General features: G+C 31.2%; 1 protein-coding gene across 1 annotated transcript; it reads left to right on the forward strand.

The window, feature by feature from the left end:
* Positions 1–212: 212 nt before the first annotated feature.
* Positions 213–9,894, forward strand: LOC129221186 (actin-binding protein WASF3-like). The gene is given in 8 exon segments (XM_054855639.1): positions 213–382; positions 1,972–2,276; positions 3,660–3,813; positions 5,539–5,653; positions 6,172–6,702; positions 6,705–7,254; positions 7,887–8,090; positions 9,607–9,894. Coding segments are annotated over 6 exon segments (1,824 nt in total). The 5' UTR covers positions 213–382; positions 1,972–1,984; the 3' UTR covers positions 8,069–8,090; positions 9,607–9,894.
* The last annotated feature ends 4,579 nt before the right edge of the window (positions 9,895–14,473 follow it).

Consider the following 14,473-nt stretch of genomic DNA (forward strand, 5'->3'; position numbering starts at 1 on the left):
TTGAAAGCTTTTAATGATAGTGTTTTTTAATTTAAATCTAGGTTGAAAAGCTTTTTCTACTTGTTGGCAACAGACCAACGATTTACGTCATGGTGGCCATATTGTATGTGAAAGTATTTGTTTACGTCTGATGCTACCATGGGTGTATATTATGTTACTTACAATATCCCTGAGGAATTTGAAGTTTTAACTAAGACTATTTTGTAAAAAAGTCTGTGATCATCATTAGTATCATGCAGTTATTCTTTTTAAAGCAAGGAAAATTGCAAATGCGAGCGAATAAAACTGATCCTTTTGAAACGAGCTCGAGCTTTTAAATGATTGATTGCTACATCCGCTCTTTACGTACATCTTTTATCGTGTGACATAGGATCCTTCCTACGTAAGTACGGTGGAACTACTTCATAAACAAAGGCTTATGGTTTTTCCTTTATTTGAAATTAAAATTTTTGCTGTTTTGCATGTTAGAAGACTTTGTTTACACATGTGCGTTTTAAAAGTCAAATATAGTACAAGTGTTTTTAGATTGTAATGATTTACCGTACGATATTACTGTCCTGTTGTGGATTAGATTCATAATATTAATTATGTTTTAACTGGTTATCCAAAATGATAATTTATTTCAAATTTTGGAGCTTTAATTTCTTCTTAGAGGGCCCTTTTGGGAATCGTATTTTATGTTGTAAGTTTCGAAGTGTTTTTAATTTACTTACAGTTGCTTGAAATAATCTGAAAGTAATTAAGTGTTCATATATAAGAATTTCTATTTCTGTATTTTTCAGCTCATGATAAATTTCTATCTTCACAACATTAAAATTGTCTTTTAATACCAAAGAAACAAAACTATTTGTTTATGAATGCTCCGTTGTGAAACCATATTATCTTACTTTATGTGTGACTATTTTGGAACTCATCTTTCTGTGAGTCTTTGTTAATTTATGTTACAGCTTATAGTCTTGTAGTACAATTTATTATTCTGACCATTTTCAATAAAGTCGCACTTTAGAAAGGTTTCAAAATAAAATGAGTCAAAATCTGATTAATTTACCAGTTTTACATCTGCTTCACCAAAACACTATCAAAACAAAGCAGCTAAATGTGCCTGTCGAGTTCTGTTCTAAGCTTTTCAGATTTTAGATTAAATTTAGCATATTTTTAAATTTACTTTGTTTTGAGGCATTTAAATTCAATAGCCTATTCATCCAAAAGGAAAGCGCTCTTGAATGTAACATTTTAACTACGCTGACCATAGCAAAGTAGTTTATTAGTTTCCAAACTGAAATTATTGCTTACTATCTATTCTTTCATATTCATAGTTCTTAAAAATTCATGGTGATAGAAAACTTTTTGTCTCTTAATGTACATCGAACATGCATCATATCTTAAACAGGGCAATCCCGCTGTCTCCGCATACAGTAGCAGTTGGATGTTAAAAACGTCTCAATTTCAGACATAGAACATTAAGAATATTTCCACCAAAAGTTATTAGGTGGAATTGTTTAAAAAATTTTCATACCAATAATTTGAGTAATTCACATTAATTTGTTTTGTGTATTTTATATTTGCCTAGCCTGATGCACTAGTAAAAGGATATTTTCTCTTATAAATGTTTTGTGGCCCAATGAGAAAGCAGCTGCATATTGTAGTTCTTAAAACAATTAAAAAAGTAAATTGTATTTCTGTGAAATACTGCTAAGATTATCAATTTAACTTAAAAATTAGCACTTACACTAAAGCAAAATTATACATGAAAAAATATATAATATTGCATCAATTCTTCTTACCTTTTTTAAGCATTGCACAAGCTAAAAAAAATGTGCAGTAGTTGCTTAAACTCAAATATCAAGTTTTTAGGGAAGAAATTGGAATTGAAATTGATATTTCAATTCTGTGTTTTAATTTTTCTGTGTTTATGTTGTACATGATTTTAATTCAAATAACGTATTAGGTACTTTTCTTTCTTTTCAACAGACATTTTTTTAAAATGCCACTCCTTCAAAGACTGATAGAGCCGGTGCATGTTTGCCGCAATACCCTCCCAGTGGACAACCGTGGGACTTTGGCGATTGACATTCCCAATGAGCTAGAATGTGTGACAAATGGCACACTGTCAAATGTCATTCGACAGTTGTCTTCGCTTTCCAAACATGCCGAAGACATCTTTTCTACTCTTTTTAAAGAATCAACAGCTATTGCTAACAGGACTCAATCTTTACAAGGTCGTATTGATAGATTAGCTGTGAAAGTCACCCAACTTGATTCCAATGTTGAAGAAGGTATGATTGTGTTTTTAAAAATTTTCAACCTTTCTTACATTAGCCCCCCCCCCCCCCCCCATTACTACTTATTTTTCATGGCTCCCACCAATAAAAAAAATACCAAAAATAATAAAATAGTTTTTCACAAGTATCATAAATGTCAAATAGTTTTAAATTTTAATAATTTGTTTAAATCTTATAATATTTAATAAATTTCCTAACAATTATTTCTTAATATAACATGATACATATTATTATTATTATTATTATTATTTTTTTTTTTTGCTCTTACTATTATGGCTGTTGCAGTATGCTGTAATATTAAAGAACAATAGCACATATTTATCAGTTGCAATAAAAGTCATGTACTTTTTATTTGTCTATAAAATTTTTAAAATATAGCAGAATTAAAAATTAATTCTTTTCAACCAAGACAACGAAAGTTCATAACCTATTTGAATTTTGTGATATAATGATTTACAACTTAAGAATGCGAACATGCTACAGTTATGTGAATGTAGTTGCTTATAAAGTAAAAGAACTATTCTAAGTGTTGAGTTTAAAAGTGAAAGAAAAAAATCATTGCTTTTTCTACTGTGAATGGGGTTGCTTCCAAAATTTAAAAAGTATTTTATTCTGAAAGAGCATGCTTAAAAACATAGGATCTGACCATTTTTAAAATAATTTGACAAAGTTTAATATTTTTAAAAAATACTTTAATCAGTGCAATTCCATTGTTTACACTTCTGCATATGACATCGCGAATGATGAACTGCCATTCACTGTTGCAATAAATGCAGAGCGCAATATTTAATTTGCTTCTTTACTCACATGTATTGGCAACGATGTGGTTGATAGCAAGTGTACAGCGCTATACTTAATTCACTTTTTGATTATCATGACGTGGAAACAAGATAGACAGCAAGCCTAAACATCCAGTGAACCAGTGGAATACTTGGCAAAGCTCATCATTTGTGACGTCATAAAGACACCGCCTTGTTTGAAAAATCAGACATTTAAAAAAAAAAAAAAAACTGTTGGGAAAATAAAAGTATTTTCTTGGTCCTTTTTTTTTTTTTTTTGCTCATTCTATCAACTTTAGTGACTAAAAGTACTACTTTTGACTGAAGGAAACAACCCTATTATCACTTGTCAATTTTTATGTTGTAAAAAATTTTGCATTTTATATCTTTTTCTGTAGTTGATACAAAAGTTTTCTACATTCATTTACAAAATATATGTTATCCACTCATCTTAAAATATTTACTCAGTGCTCTCAAGTATTGTTACATTTTTATTTCACTTTGCTTTTTATATTAAAGTTTTAAATTTTATGTGGAATTTTTTTGCACTGAATATTTTCTGATACATGTTTTAATGTACAATATTACAACTTTTTAGTGTCTTTACAAGATATACATATGAGAAAAGCATTTAAAAGTTCCATTGTGTATGACCAGCAAGTTGTTTCCCGTGATACAATGCCTGCTGCAATGGCTGAAATGTATAGGAACTGTGGAAAGCCTCCTCCTTTGGATAAATTAAATCCATATAGGTACAAATTCTGTGTAATATATAAAAAAAATTTAAGCTCAATGTGATTATAATATAGATAGAATTGATTTACGTAAACTATTAAATCAAATTTTGTGACAGAAATTAGCCCCCCCCCCCTCCTCCTTCTTTTTCTTTCTTTTTTTTTTTTTTGTAGCAAAATGTGCGATATTAAGCAGAAAGTTTTTTTTTAATCTGTTGCATATATTTATATGTATGTATGTCCATATTTTCACATACATTAGAACCCTTTGAAGAGCAGTGGTCGAGCGCAAAAGCCACCAATTTATTAATTTTTGTCTCTTTTTTTTCCAATTTTTTTCAATCACTTAAGTCCTCTCTTTTTTAAATTTAATGAACGAAAAAAAAAAAGACTGCAACAAAAGTATTTCTCCATTTTCTTAATTTTGTTTCAAATCAACCCAAGTTTTGAACTTAAAAATGGAAATTTTTACAAGGTTTTGAAATTTTTAATTAACGGTAAAACAGTCAACCATTTTTTTTTCCCATTTTCCTTAAGGTATTCAAGCATAAAGTTATTTAAGATTCAAACTCATTTTTGCATTTGTAAACACAAAAAAAAAATTTTTTTTTTTAGTGTCAAATTACAAAAAAAAAAAAAAATTGAGTGTCAAATCTATGTCTAGATGATCAATAAACCCTTTCATAGCGTTTTTATCATAAGATTTCTAAACATTTAATGACTCACCTTTCAAAGGGATAGATGAAGATATATATTAAAATTTTTAACAGAAAAATTTCCACTAACTGATCTTATGAATATGTACTAATTTTGTTCTGTGTATACTTTCAGTGTCACAGAGAAAAGTAACAAATAATACTTTTGTGTTCAAGGAAACTAAGTTATCTTAGAGTTTGCATTAACCAAGGGTATTATCATGTGTGATACTGAACATTAAATGTTTAAACAAGTAGAAAAAAAAAGTTATAAAGTGTAAATTTTGGTGCACTACTTTGTGCTCCATATTTAAATTTTTCCAGAGTAAAAATAAACCTATCCAGAAAAAAAAAGGGTTTTTTTCCCTCAAAATTTACTTTTTTCTTCTTTTTACCATTCCAATCTCTGTTATTATATCAAAGATACCTAATTTCATATTTGAAAAATTTAATTATTTTTAAAATGTAGTACTTTTAATAAATATGTATTTTATTGTTATTGTTATGCACTTGCATCATACATTATGTACTGGCCCTTTGAGGTTTAATTAAATGATGGCAACTCTTATTCATTTGGTTCGCTTCATTTATAAAGCACCTCTCATTTACACATTGCCAGAATATTGTGTCACAAAAAGGAACAATCAACTTGCAGGGGTGCCAGTTTGCCGAATTCAAAACAGAGGTACATCAAAAAGAATGAAACACATGCATCAATTTTTTCCCTTTTCCCCTGTTAAACTCATTCAGGTAGGGCTGCTGTAAATTTTCTATGCCAAGCATGAGTGGACTGCACTTATATCTCAAAACTGCAAACATAGAACTTCTACTTCCACGACTTCTCTACTTCTTCAGTAGTCGGAAACAAATTCGTAATTCCAAATCCTTTATGAACTTGGAACTTTTTCTTATACTGCCAATAAATTTAATCTATTATGGCATGTTGTAGTTAAATGCATATTTCTCATTCCCATTATTTCATTATAAATTTTTCATCTGATATTATTTTATTATGTTTGTGTCATAAACTACTGTATTCTTATTTCAGAGAGGATGGAAGAGATGGTTTGAAGTTCTATACTGATCCTAATTATTTCTTTGAGCTTTGGAAACAAGAAATGTTGAAAGATACAGAAAAAATGCTTCATGAAAAGGGGAAAAAAGTATGTTGTGTGATGCTATGATTTTTTTTTTTTTTTTTTTTTTTTTTTGAGGAATTGTAGGAATTGTTTGGAGGAGTATTAAAAAAATCAAAATTTTTATACTCAACACATTTTTTATTTTTATAAAGTTATACATACAATACAATGTTATACAATTTGGTATTCTAAAGCAAAATGTAACAGAGAAAGTAAGAAGAGGGTTATTAAGTTATGCAGCAGTGGAAAATATGTTCTAATTTTCATTTTAACCAGGAAAATGGAGATATACATGAGATTGTAAAGTAATGAAAAAGTATTGAAAAAAAATGTAAAAAGAATTAGAGCTTTAAAGCTAATCTTTTCAAGTAAACCATCTTAAGTTAAGTCAAATCTAAACTGAAAACTTACATTTGATGTTTTTTTTTCCTTGCTGTTATTATATATATATATATATATATATATATATATTCTTTAATTATCATTTTCAATAATGTTTTCCTTTCTTTATTTAATTAATCTTGAATCTCATTTATTTCTAGCCCCATCGTCCCAGACCGGAAGGCAAACGTCACAAGAAAGTACGGCAGCCTCACAACACGAGGGAGAAGTACAGAATGATGGCTTGCACCAACGATTTCATCGACAAATCCAACTATCCACAATCAAATTACAGTGACACGACCGTTCGCACTCCCAGCCTCGTGAGTGACGGCACCGATGGAGCCCCAGTGAGACCCAACAGCCTGGAACTCCACATGCCCTACCTGGAGCAAGACGGGAGCTACGGGAGCCCGGCCAATCACTACCCGCCGCCTCCCCCGGCCTATTCTGAATACCAGTCTCAAGCCTACTCCCAAGCGGCACAGCAGCACCACTATCCCCCTCCGCCTCCTTATTCCGTGAACTCCCCGGATCACCGGATGTCTTCCAACCATAGCACACCCACGAGGCAGAGTCGCGGGACTTCCAGGCCTTCTCAGCCTCCCCCTGCACCACCCCCGATAAGTTCTAACGGGACTTCCACTCCCCCTGTGAACAACGGCACGCCCTCTAGTGGTGCTGGCCGTTACCCCGCCTCGGCAGCCACTCAAGGGATGCTCTACCTCCCCCTCCTCCGCCTCCGGCCGATGTGGTGAATGGCTATCAGCAGGGCAGTGCCATGGCGCCATCTTACTTAACTCAAAAACCTGTGCCAATGGTGGGGCTCACCAACAATCATCTGATGGGTCAGCGTAGAGACACGCCCAACCACCACCCACACCTGCTGAACCACATGCGAGACCACACTCCTCCCCCGGACTCCTTGAGTATGACCTCCGATTCCTTGGATTTGCCTCCTCCGCCACCCATGCCGGACAGCGAAGTGATGGCTCCCCCCTCGCCTCCCCCTCCTCCTCCCCCCAACATGGCCACATTGCCACCGCCGCCGCCACCCCTACCAGTTGAGGGCATTGCTTGTTCTATCGCCAGTAGGGTGTCTGATCTTCGTTCACAGGAAGCACATATTAATTGTGAATCTACAAGCACCGGATCCAGTAAGACCAGTGACGAGACAGACTCCAAATCCCGGTCACCAGCACAAGGTGATGGCAGGAGTGACCTTCTGGCTGCTATAAGAGAAGGTCAGTGTAAATATATTATTCCTTTGCAATAAGCAGTAAGTTACCACCCTTAAGCTAGGGCTAAGGGAAAAGTTCATGTGATATGCTGACAGCCTGGCAAAGACTGCAGTTTTGCCCTTGTTATGGACTCATCAGTCTGGAATAGTCAATAACTTAAGTTCAAGCAGATATCCTCTCATTGAACCTGAGATGACCTTCAAATGGGTAGCTGGAGTCAATTTGGCACATCAGCGAGAGTCCGCAAGCAATGGTGCATTCAACACATAAAATGAAAATAAAAGGTTAGGTAAAAAGCAATAAGTTAATTTTAGCTACCAGTTTGTTAATAATAGCTTCAATCAGTGGACATCTGCCTCCAGCTCAGTTATTGACTATTCCAGACTGATGAATCCATAACAAGGACAAAACTGCAGTCTCTGAATGTTATAACTGGGCTGTCTGTACCATGTCTTTGATACTCATATTGTTGCCTCAAAGCAACAGCAGGATATGTTAGTGTTATTCCTGGTATTAGATGTCTTACTGTTGCTCTGAGGTGACAATATTTAAAGCATTCTTTTAATTTGCAGTTTGTTATGTTTGATCTATCCTTTTTCCTGTGTCTCAAATTTCTATTTCTGTTCTGATAATAGGCATCAAGTTGCGCAGAGTGGAGGATATCAAAGCGAAGGAAGTAGAAAAGGCTGCTCCTCTTCATGATGTGGCTTCCATTTTAGCGAGGAGAGTGGCAATGGAGTTTTCGGATTCTGATTCGGCATCGGAGAGTGAATGTGACAGTGAAGGGTGGGGAGAGGAAGATGCCAGCGAGTGCTAATCCTCTGGTTATAGTCATTAAGGTAGATTTGAGATTACTCATGCTATCTAACTTAGTTCTGTAACACTTCTTAAAAAACTTTAAAAACAGGCGTTAATGATCGTTGCTCCTTACATCTTAATGGCACTTGTACCGGTTATATTAATCAATGAAAAGGCAATGAACAGTTTTAAAAATAGAAATTTAGAAGGGACTTGGATACAAGCAAATGCATGTTTATAGATTTCAAATCGCAACAGGTGTTCAAAATCTATTACAACTAAAACAACTGCTTATTTTGAGGTGAAATTTTATTACTTCATTGAGATATTATCTAAGTTTGACAAAATTAGATTGGCATGCTCCTTTGGCTATCAAATTCTAAAAGGCAAATGCTTCTTTTAATTCCTATCTTCAAATGTTACATTAGTTTGTTTAATGGCAGGAAAGCTGAAAATGTTTTTCTAAATTGTTAACTTAAAACACATAGTAGTTAACTTAAATCATATAAAAGGAAGAATTGTTTTTCATCAGTTAAAGTTCAAACAGTTGTAATAGTTAACAAAGTGTGCCAAATAGTTTTGCCAACTGTGTCATTATTGCAGGCTTACAATACTGAGAAAATAGGCCACTTTTTACACTTTGAGGATTGTTATGTATAATACAAGTGTAGTGGAATGGATCAAGTGAGGATATTTTGCAACACATATATCAATTCAAAATAAAAATACAATTGAAATTTATTTTGTTAGGGCAAACTTCATTTGTATGGTGTGAGTAAAATCTGCCTAGCCTTCACAATGCAGCCAGGTTAGGTTTGCCCCAACTAGATTGATTTATCTGTTATGAAAAGTAAAAACATTAATTTAATGTTTAAATTACTCCTAACGAAGGCTCTTCATTAAGCGAAAGTCTGCCATTGCGTCAAGAGGTTGGTCTCTAGTCCCTTAACACGGTCAAAGTTGCATGTTTGAACAGTCGTTTTTAAATTTGTGATCTTCAGCAATATTTTGCTCTTTAGCAGTATGCTTGAATTGAGTTGAACATGGGATTCTATTTAACTTCGAAACCCTATGTTCTGTTCCAATTAATTGAGAAAATTGGAACAAACTTCATTGTGTGCAGAAAAAAAAAACTTTTCAATGACATAGAATGTAATAAGGTGCAGCAAATGTTTCATTTTTTTAATCAGCATTTGATATGAAGTTTTAGCTCAAACAATCAATTACAGAAGAACATTAAAAAATTTTTAAAAAATTCTCCAAGTTGCACTCCCCCCCCTACACATACCAAGCAATTTTGTACCAAATTTCACGTCTGGTACTTTGAGATTTCCTGGACATGGGACAACCAACAGACAGAACTTCAATTTCTCCCACACTTTTTTTTTTAATATATAAAAAAAACTAGGCACTTGGCTGTTGGATTATATTCTACACTGCGAGATTTTTGGGTTGCATTTAATTGTGCAGTTAAAAAAGTATAATTGATTTAGTTTAATGTGTTGCATGGGTTATCATTTAAATGATGTCTTAACTTTAATTACAATTATTTTTTAGATGTGAAATACATTCTCAGTTGATTCTGAAGTTTACGATGCAAGTTTTAAAAAGTGGACCAATTCTTTATGTGCATTTATAGGAGGGTTTTTTTTATTTTTTGTGAAGTTGCTATACCTTAGTGTAAGTTTTTTTTTGATACAATTCTTGTACTTGACCTGCAGCATTTTTTGCTGTACTTTAACTTTTCTGTATCACTCTGCATTATATTAATATATATCGCTTTGGTAAATCAATTTTATTGAATTAAATTCTTCATGTGGCTTCTGTACCATTAATATTGTTCAGAGACATCATATGATATGGGTATTATATTAAAAAATTTGAAGCAGTTTTGAGTTGATATAAAATTTTCTGCCTTTTGTTTTGCATTAGACAATTGTCGTGTGATTGAAGGAGAGAGGGGATAATTTTTTTACCTTTTTTTTATTTTTATTTTATTTTTAAATATGATGACCAAAACTGAACTTTTTAATAAAATATATTTTGCAAAATAACTGATGCATTCCCATTTTGTAACTTTTTTCTAAAAAGGAAGTTATCTGCATTACAAGTAAAACTTTAAGTCAATGGTTTCCAATCTATCGGCTGTCCCTCCATAGGGAGGCATATAACAGTTTTAAGGGTGGAATGCAACTGCTGCGAACCAATTTTTAATCCACTCGCACAAAAAGTTTAATCAGTGTCAGAAAGTAAGAATAAGCAATACCTCATCATCATGGCATTCATAGGTATATCTTCTAAAAATATCAATATATTTTCACTAATGTCATAGTTTAAGAAAATTTGTGCTCAAACACAAACCTGCCCAGTGCATTAACATTGTTTTAATCTTTCAACTATGCGGTATTTTAGGCATTTATTTTTCTGTAATTTTTTATGAGTTGCAAAATTATCAATACTCATGTTACAATATAATAATATATAGGTGTGCTTCGCCGCATAAAAGCTATTTTATATGAAATATATTATTGTTTTTTTAAACCATTAAACACATTGTAACTTCTGGATAACATATTTTGAAATTGAATTATTATTCTGAAAATTTAAGTGAAAAGGGGGGGGGGCAAAACAATTTTTTATGAAAAAAAAGGGAAGGAGGAGGTCAGGTCTAAAATGTTCGGAAACCATTGCTTTTGGTGTTGCTTTACATTATAATGAATTCAGCAAGAACTGATAGTGGAACTAAACAAGGCAACGTGACACTTGACAAAACAATTGTCTGGCAATGAATAGGATGGATAAAACAGCGCCAATCAGATAGGCAAAATGTTCCTGAGAAAAATCGCCAATCCAATGAGTAATTCATGAAAGTGGTAAATGTTAGCGAGAAACAGCAACCCTCTTTGTTTACTTCCACTATCAAGTCTCCCTGAATTCACTATGATTTATATTGCAATTTTTATTGCCTCTAAATCAAAGTTAGTGTAAATGCAATTTTCGTTGCCAAATTTATGGCTTATGTATGTGTTTATTTTGCCTAAATACTCAACAATACTTTGAGAAATTTTTCTATTTTAAATTAGCGTAACTTAGGTCATTGCATAATAAACAGCTTGCAGAACAAAACCAGGAAAGTTTTATAAATAAAAGTAATTTTCCATATTTTTTCATTGTTTTTGCTTTGAGCGAAAGGTTTTGTTGTCAGTAAAGAACAGTCGAGCTAATGTACAAAATGTTCGAAACGAATCCAAGTAAATAAATTTATTATGATGACTATGATAAAGCTGTATGCGAATTAAATCTTTTTGACAATCTGAAAATAGAATTCAGTGTTATACAATTTTATTTCTTTTCGAGGAATAACTGATTTCATTGACTCAATGAGTCTGCCTATTATGAAAGGCAGAAAAATCTATGCAATACTTCTGGTGATTTAGTTTTGTTTCTTTTAAATTAACATGCAATTAAGTATCAGTACCACTGATAGTGAAGATAATACTCAAGGGTTAATACTTTTTCTCTAGTTGTATATCCATTAATTTTATTTGATTATTATCATCTTCCTTACCAGTGAAAAATTGTTATGTTGTTCACCTAGTCATTAAACTTTTTACGAGATTTAGTTTGATTTATATCAATTGTTATATTGAAAAATCTGAATTTTAATGTACATGTAAAGATGTTATTTTAATAGAGTTTTAGTTGTTGTCTATATCTAAATATTTGTATATATTTTAAATTTTTTGTGTATATTTTTTTTTTTTTTTGCAATCATATTTAGTGCATTATTGTAATTTTTATGACTTTCTAAATTTTCTAAGCAAGATTATGTGATTCTTGTTCGCTTGTTTGATAATCATTTTTTTTAACTTGTGCAACTTCATTTCATTTCAATGATTTTTAAAGTAAATAAACAATAAATTATGTTTTGATTTCATAAATTAGGAAAGGAGTCTGGTTTACTTATGAGTTAACTAAAACGGTAGGACTGAAAGACAATCTTTTTTTCAGTGCTATGTGTATTTTTAATTTTTTTTAATTCATTTGTAATGAACAAGAATGAGGAAAAATGAAATATTATTCAAATGTTCGAAGAGCACTTTTAAATCTTTCATATTATGAAAACTAGTTAGCTGTAATCATAAACCAAAAAGAGTAAAGGGCCAATGTTCTTTTTGAATAACTATTTTCCACTAAAAAATAATTTCACTATCATAACATGTTTTACATTTTTCTCACCCCAATTAACAAATAATATTTTCTTCTTTCATTATGGAAATTTTCTTTCTGCTCAACAATTAAAATCAGTCTCCTAAACAATGTCGTGGAAAAATTGACATTTGGTGAATTGTAAATAAAACATTTTTAATGGTGTCAGTTTATTCCTTTAAAGATAAAGCTTTTTTGTGTAGATTTGCTATTTTTGCTGTAAACTTTAAATTTAAAACAATATGCATACTGCATTATTTTAGTAATATATCTTTTACTATTAATTTAACTGCAGAAGCTAGTTTAAATGAGTGAACTAATATCTTCAGATAAAAACATATATTTGGGAGCAGTGCATTTTTATTGTTGATTACGAAAAAGGTATCCATGATTAGGCATTTATACTCTCCAATATTGAATTCCGGTTGACTCTGAATATTTATAATTTGATTTTAAATGGACAGTTAAATTGTCTTATTTTTCTTTCACTTAAAATAAATAAATAAATATATATATATATATGTGTGTGTGTGTGTATATATATATATATGTATCATCATCAGTAGAGCAAATACTTGTGCAACTCATATTCATCTGATTTGCGCGGTAGTAAAATTATCATGCTGATAATTGTGTTGTTTAAGATTCACTTATAAGTTAGTTTCTACTGTCTCTTGTGTAGTCCTGTTTTGTATGCTGTGCCCAAAGATATCCTTTGCAAATATTTATGTATGAATATTATTAATGTTATATATTTTAGCAGTTTTATAGGAATTATTATTTAATTATAAATTATATATATTAGAATAGAAAATAATATGCAATTTGCTTTGTTGCTTCTTAATGTTATGTAGTTTTATATAAAAATATATATTTAAGAGCAATCCAATTTATACTATATATTATGTTTCCTTTTCTGATTTATTTTTTTTTTGATTTCTTTTTCTGTTTTCATGTTTTAAGCATGTTCAATTTATTTAAATTAAATTCTAATAGCATTACGAAGCTTAAAAATAATTTGATATTTCAGCTAATAAGTAATTTAATAAAATTTCTTCTTCATTTGTGACATTCCTTCAGTATAGTAGTACTGACTTTTTTTTTTTTTTTTGCATTGATTTTATACCACATAATAATTGACAAGAATATAGTGGAATGTATTTTACATAATATTTATTTGCTTGTGCCTTAATCTAATTTTATTTCATGGAGTAGTGTCAAAATATTGTTTTTCTCTTCAAAATATCTTTAGTTTCAAGTTCCAGTGTGTATACTTTTCTTTTATTAGTATATAATGAACTTTGTTTAATACAAAAACTCTTTTAACTTAAAATGATATTGTGGTCCTGACAGTATAAATGGTGTTCAATTTAATACACATCTTTTAACACAAAATTATTTTAGCAGGATCAATTATTTTGTTCCCATCAGTTTCGTGCTAAACGTTTTTCACTCTACATACATATAAAATCAGAAATGATGCATATGAAACAACTTAAGCAGGTTGGGTTAGAGGTCTCCCACACAAACCCATGAGAGAGCAATAGTTTAGTGATACACAAATGCTGCTAAATTTTTTTTAAAGCTAAGTATGCAAGTAACAAACAAGCTGAAATTTGTACGTTTAAACAAAGTGCTGAAACTGGTTATCCCGAAAGTGAAAGTTTCATCCAATGGTTGTGCACCAAAATTTTAATGCAAAATATTAAAAAATTTAAGTGAGACCCGACTATGCTTTTTGATTATGCATTGTGCAAAATTATTATTAAAAAAATACTAATCCTGTACAACAAATTAGAAACAAAAAAATAATAATAATAATAACTCCGCAAAAATTGAAACTTGCATGCAAAAGTAATTTTTACTTTCAATATCAGAAGCCAAAAAAAAAGAGGAAAACCATGAGTTGGTTAGTTTTGGGGATTTTATTTTTACTGACGTCAGATTATTGAACCAGTTAATTTAGTATAGGTATATAATGAATATAAAGTATTATTTGCATTTTTGCTAACCTTGTTGTAACAGTTGCATAGTTTTATAAAAATGTTCATCACAAAACAAAAATGAAAGTCCATATAAAGTTTATCATGTTTCATATGACATTTTGATAGAATTTAGTTATTTTAAAAGCTTCATCTATTTAGTATTTTAAAAATTTCTAAACAGTTTATCCCCCCCCCCCCTTTTTTTGTATGTGTGTGTGAAATTTGCATTG

This window comes from Uloborus diversus, chromosome 4, assembly GCF_026930045.1.
Source record: "Uloborus diversus isolate 005 chromosome 4, Udiv.v.3.1, whole genome shotgun sequence".
Classification (NCBI taxonomy): domain Eukaryota; kingdom Metazoa; phylum Arthropoda; class Arachnida; order Araneae; family Uloboridae; genus Uloborus; species Uloborus diversus.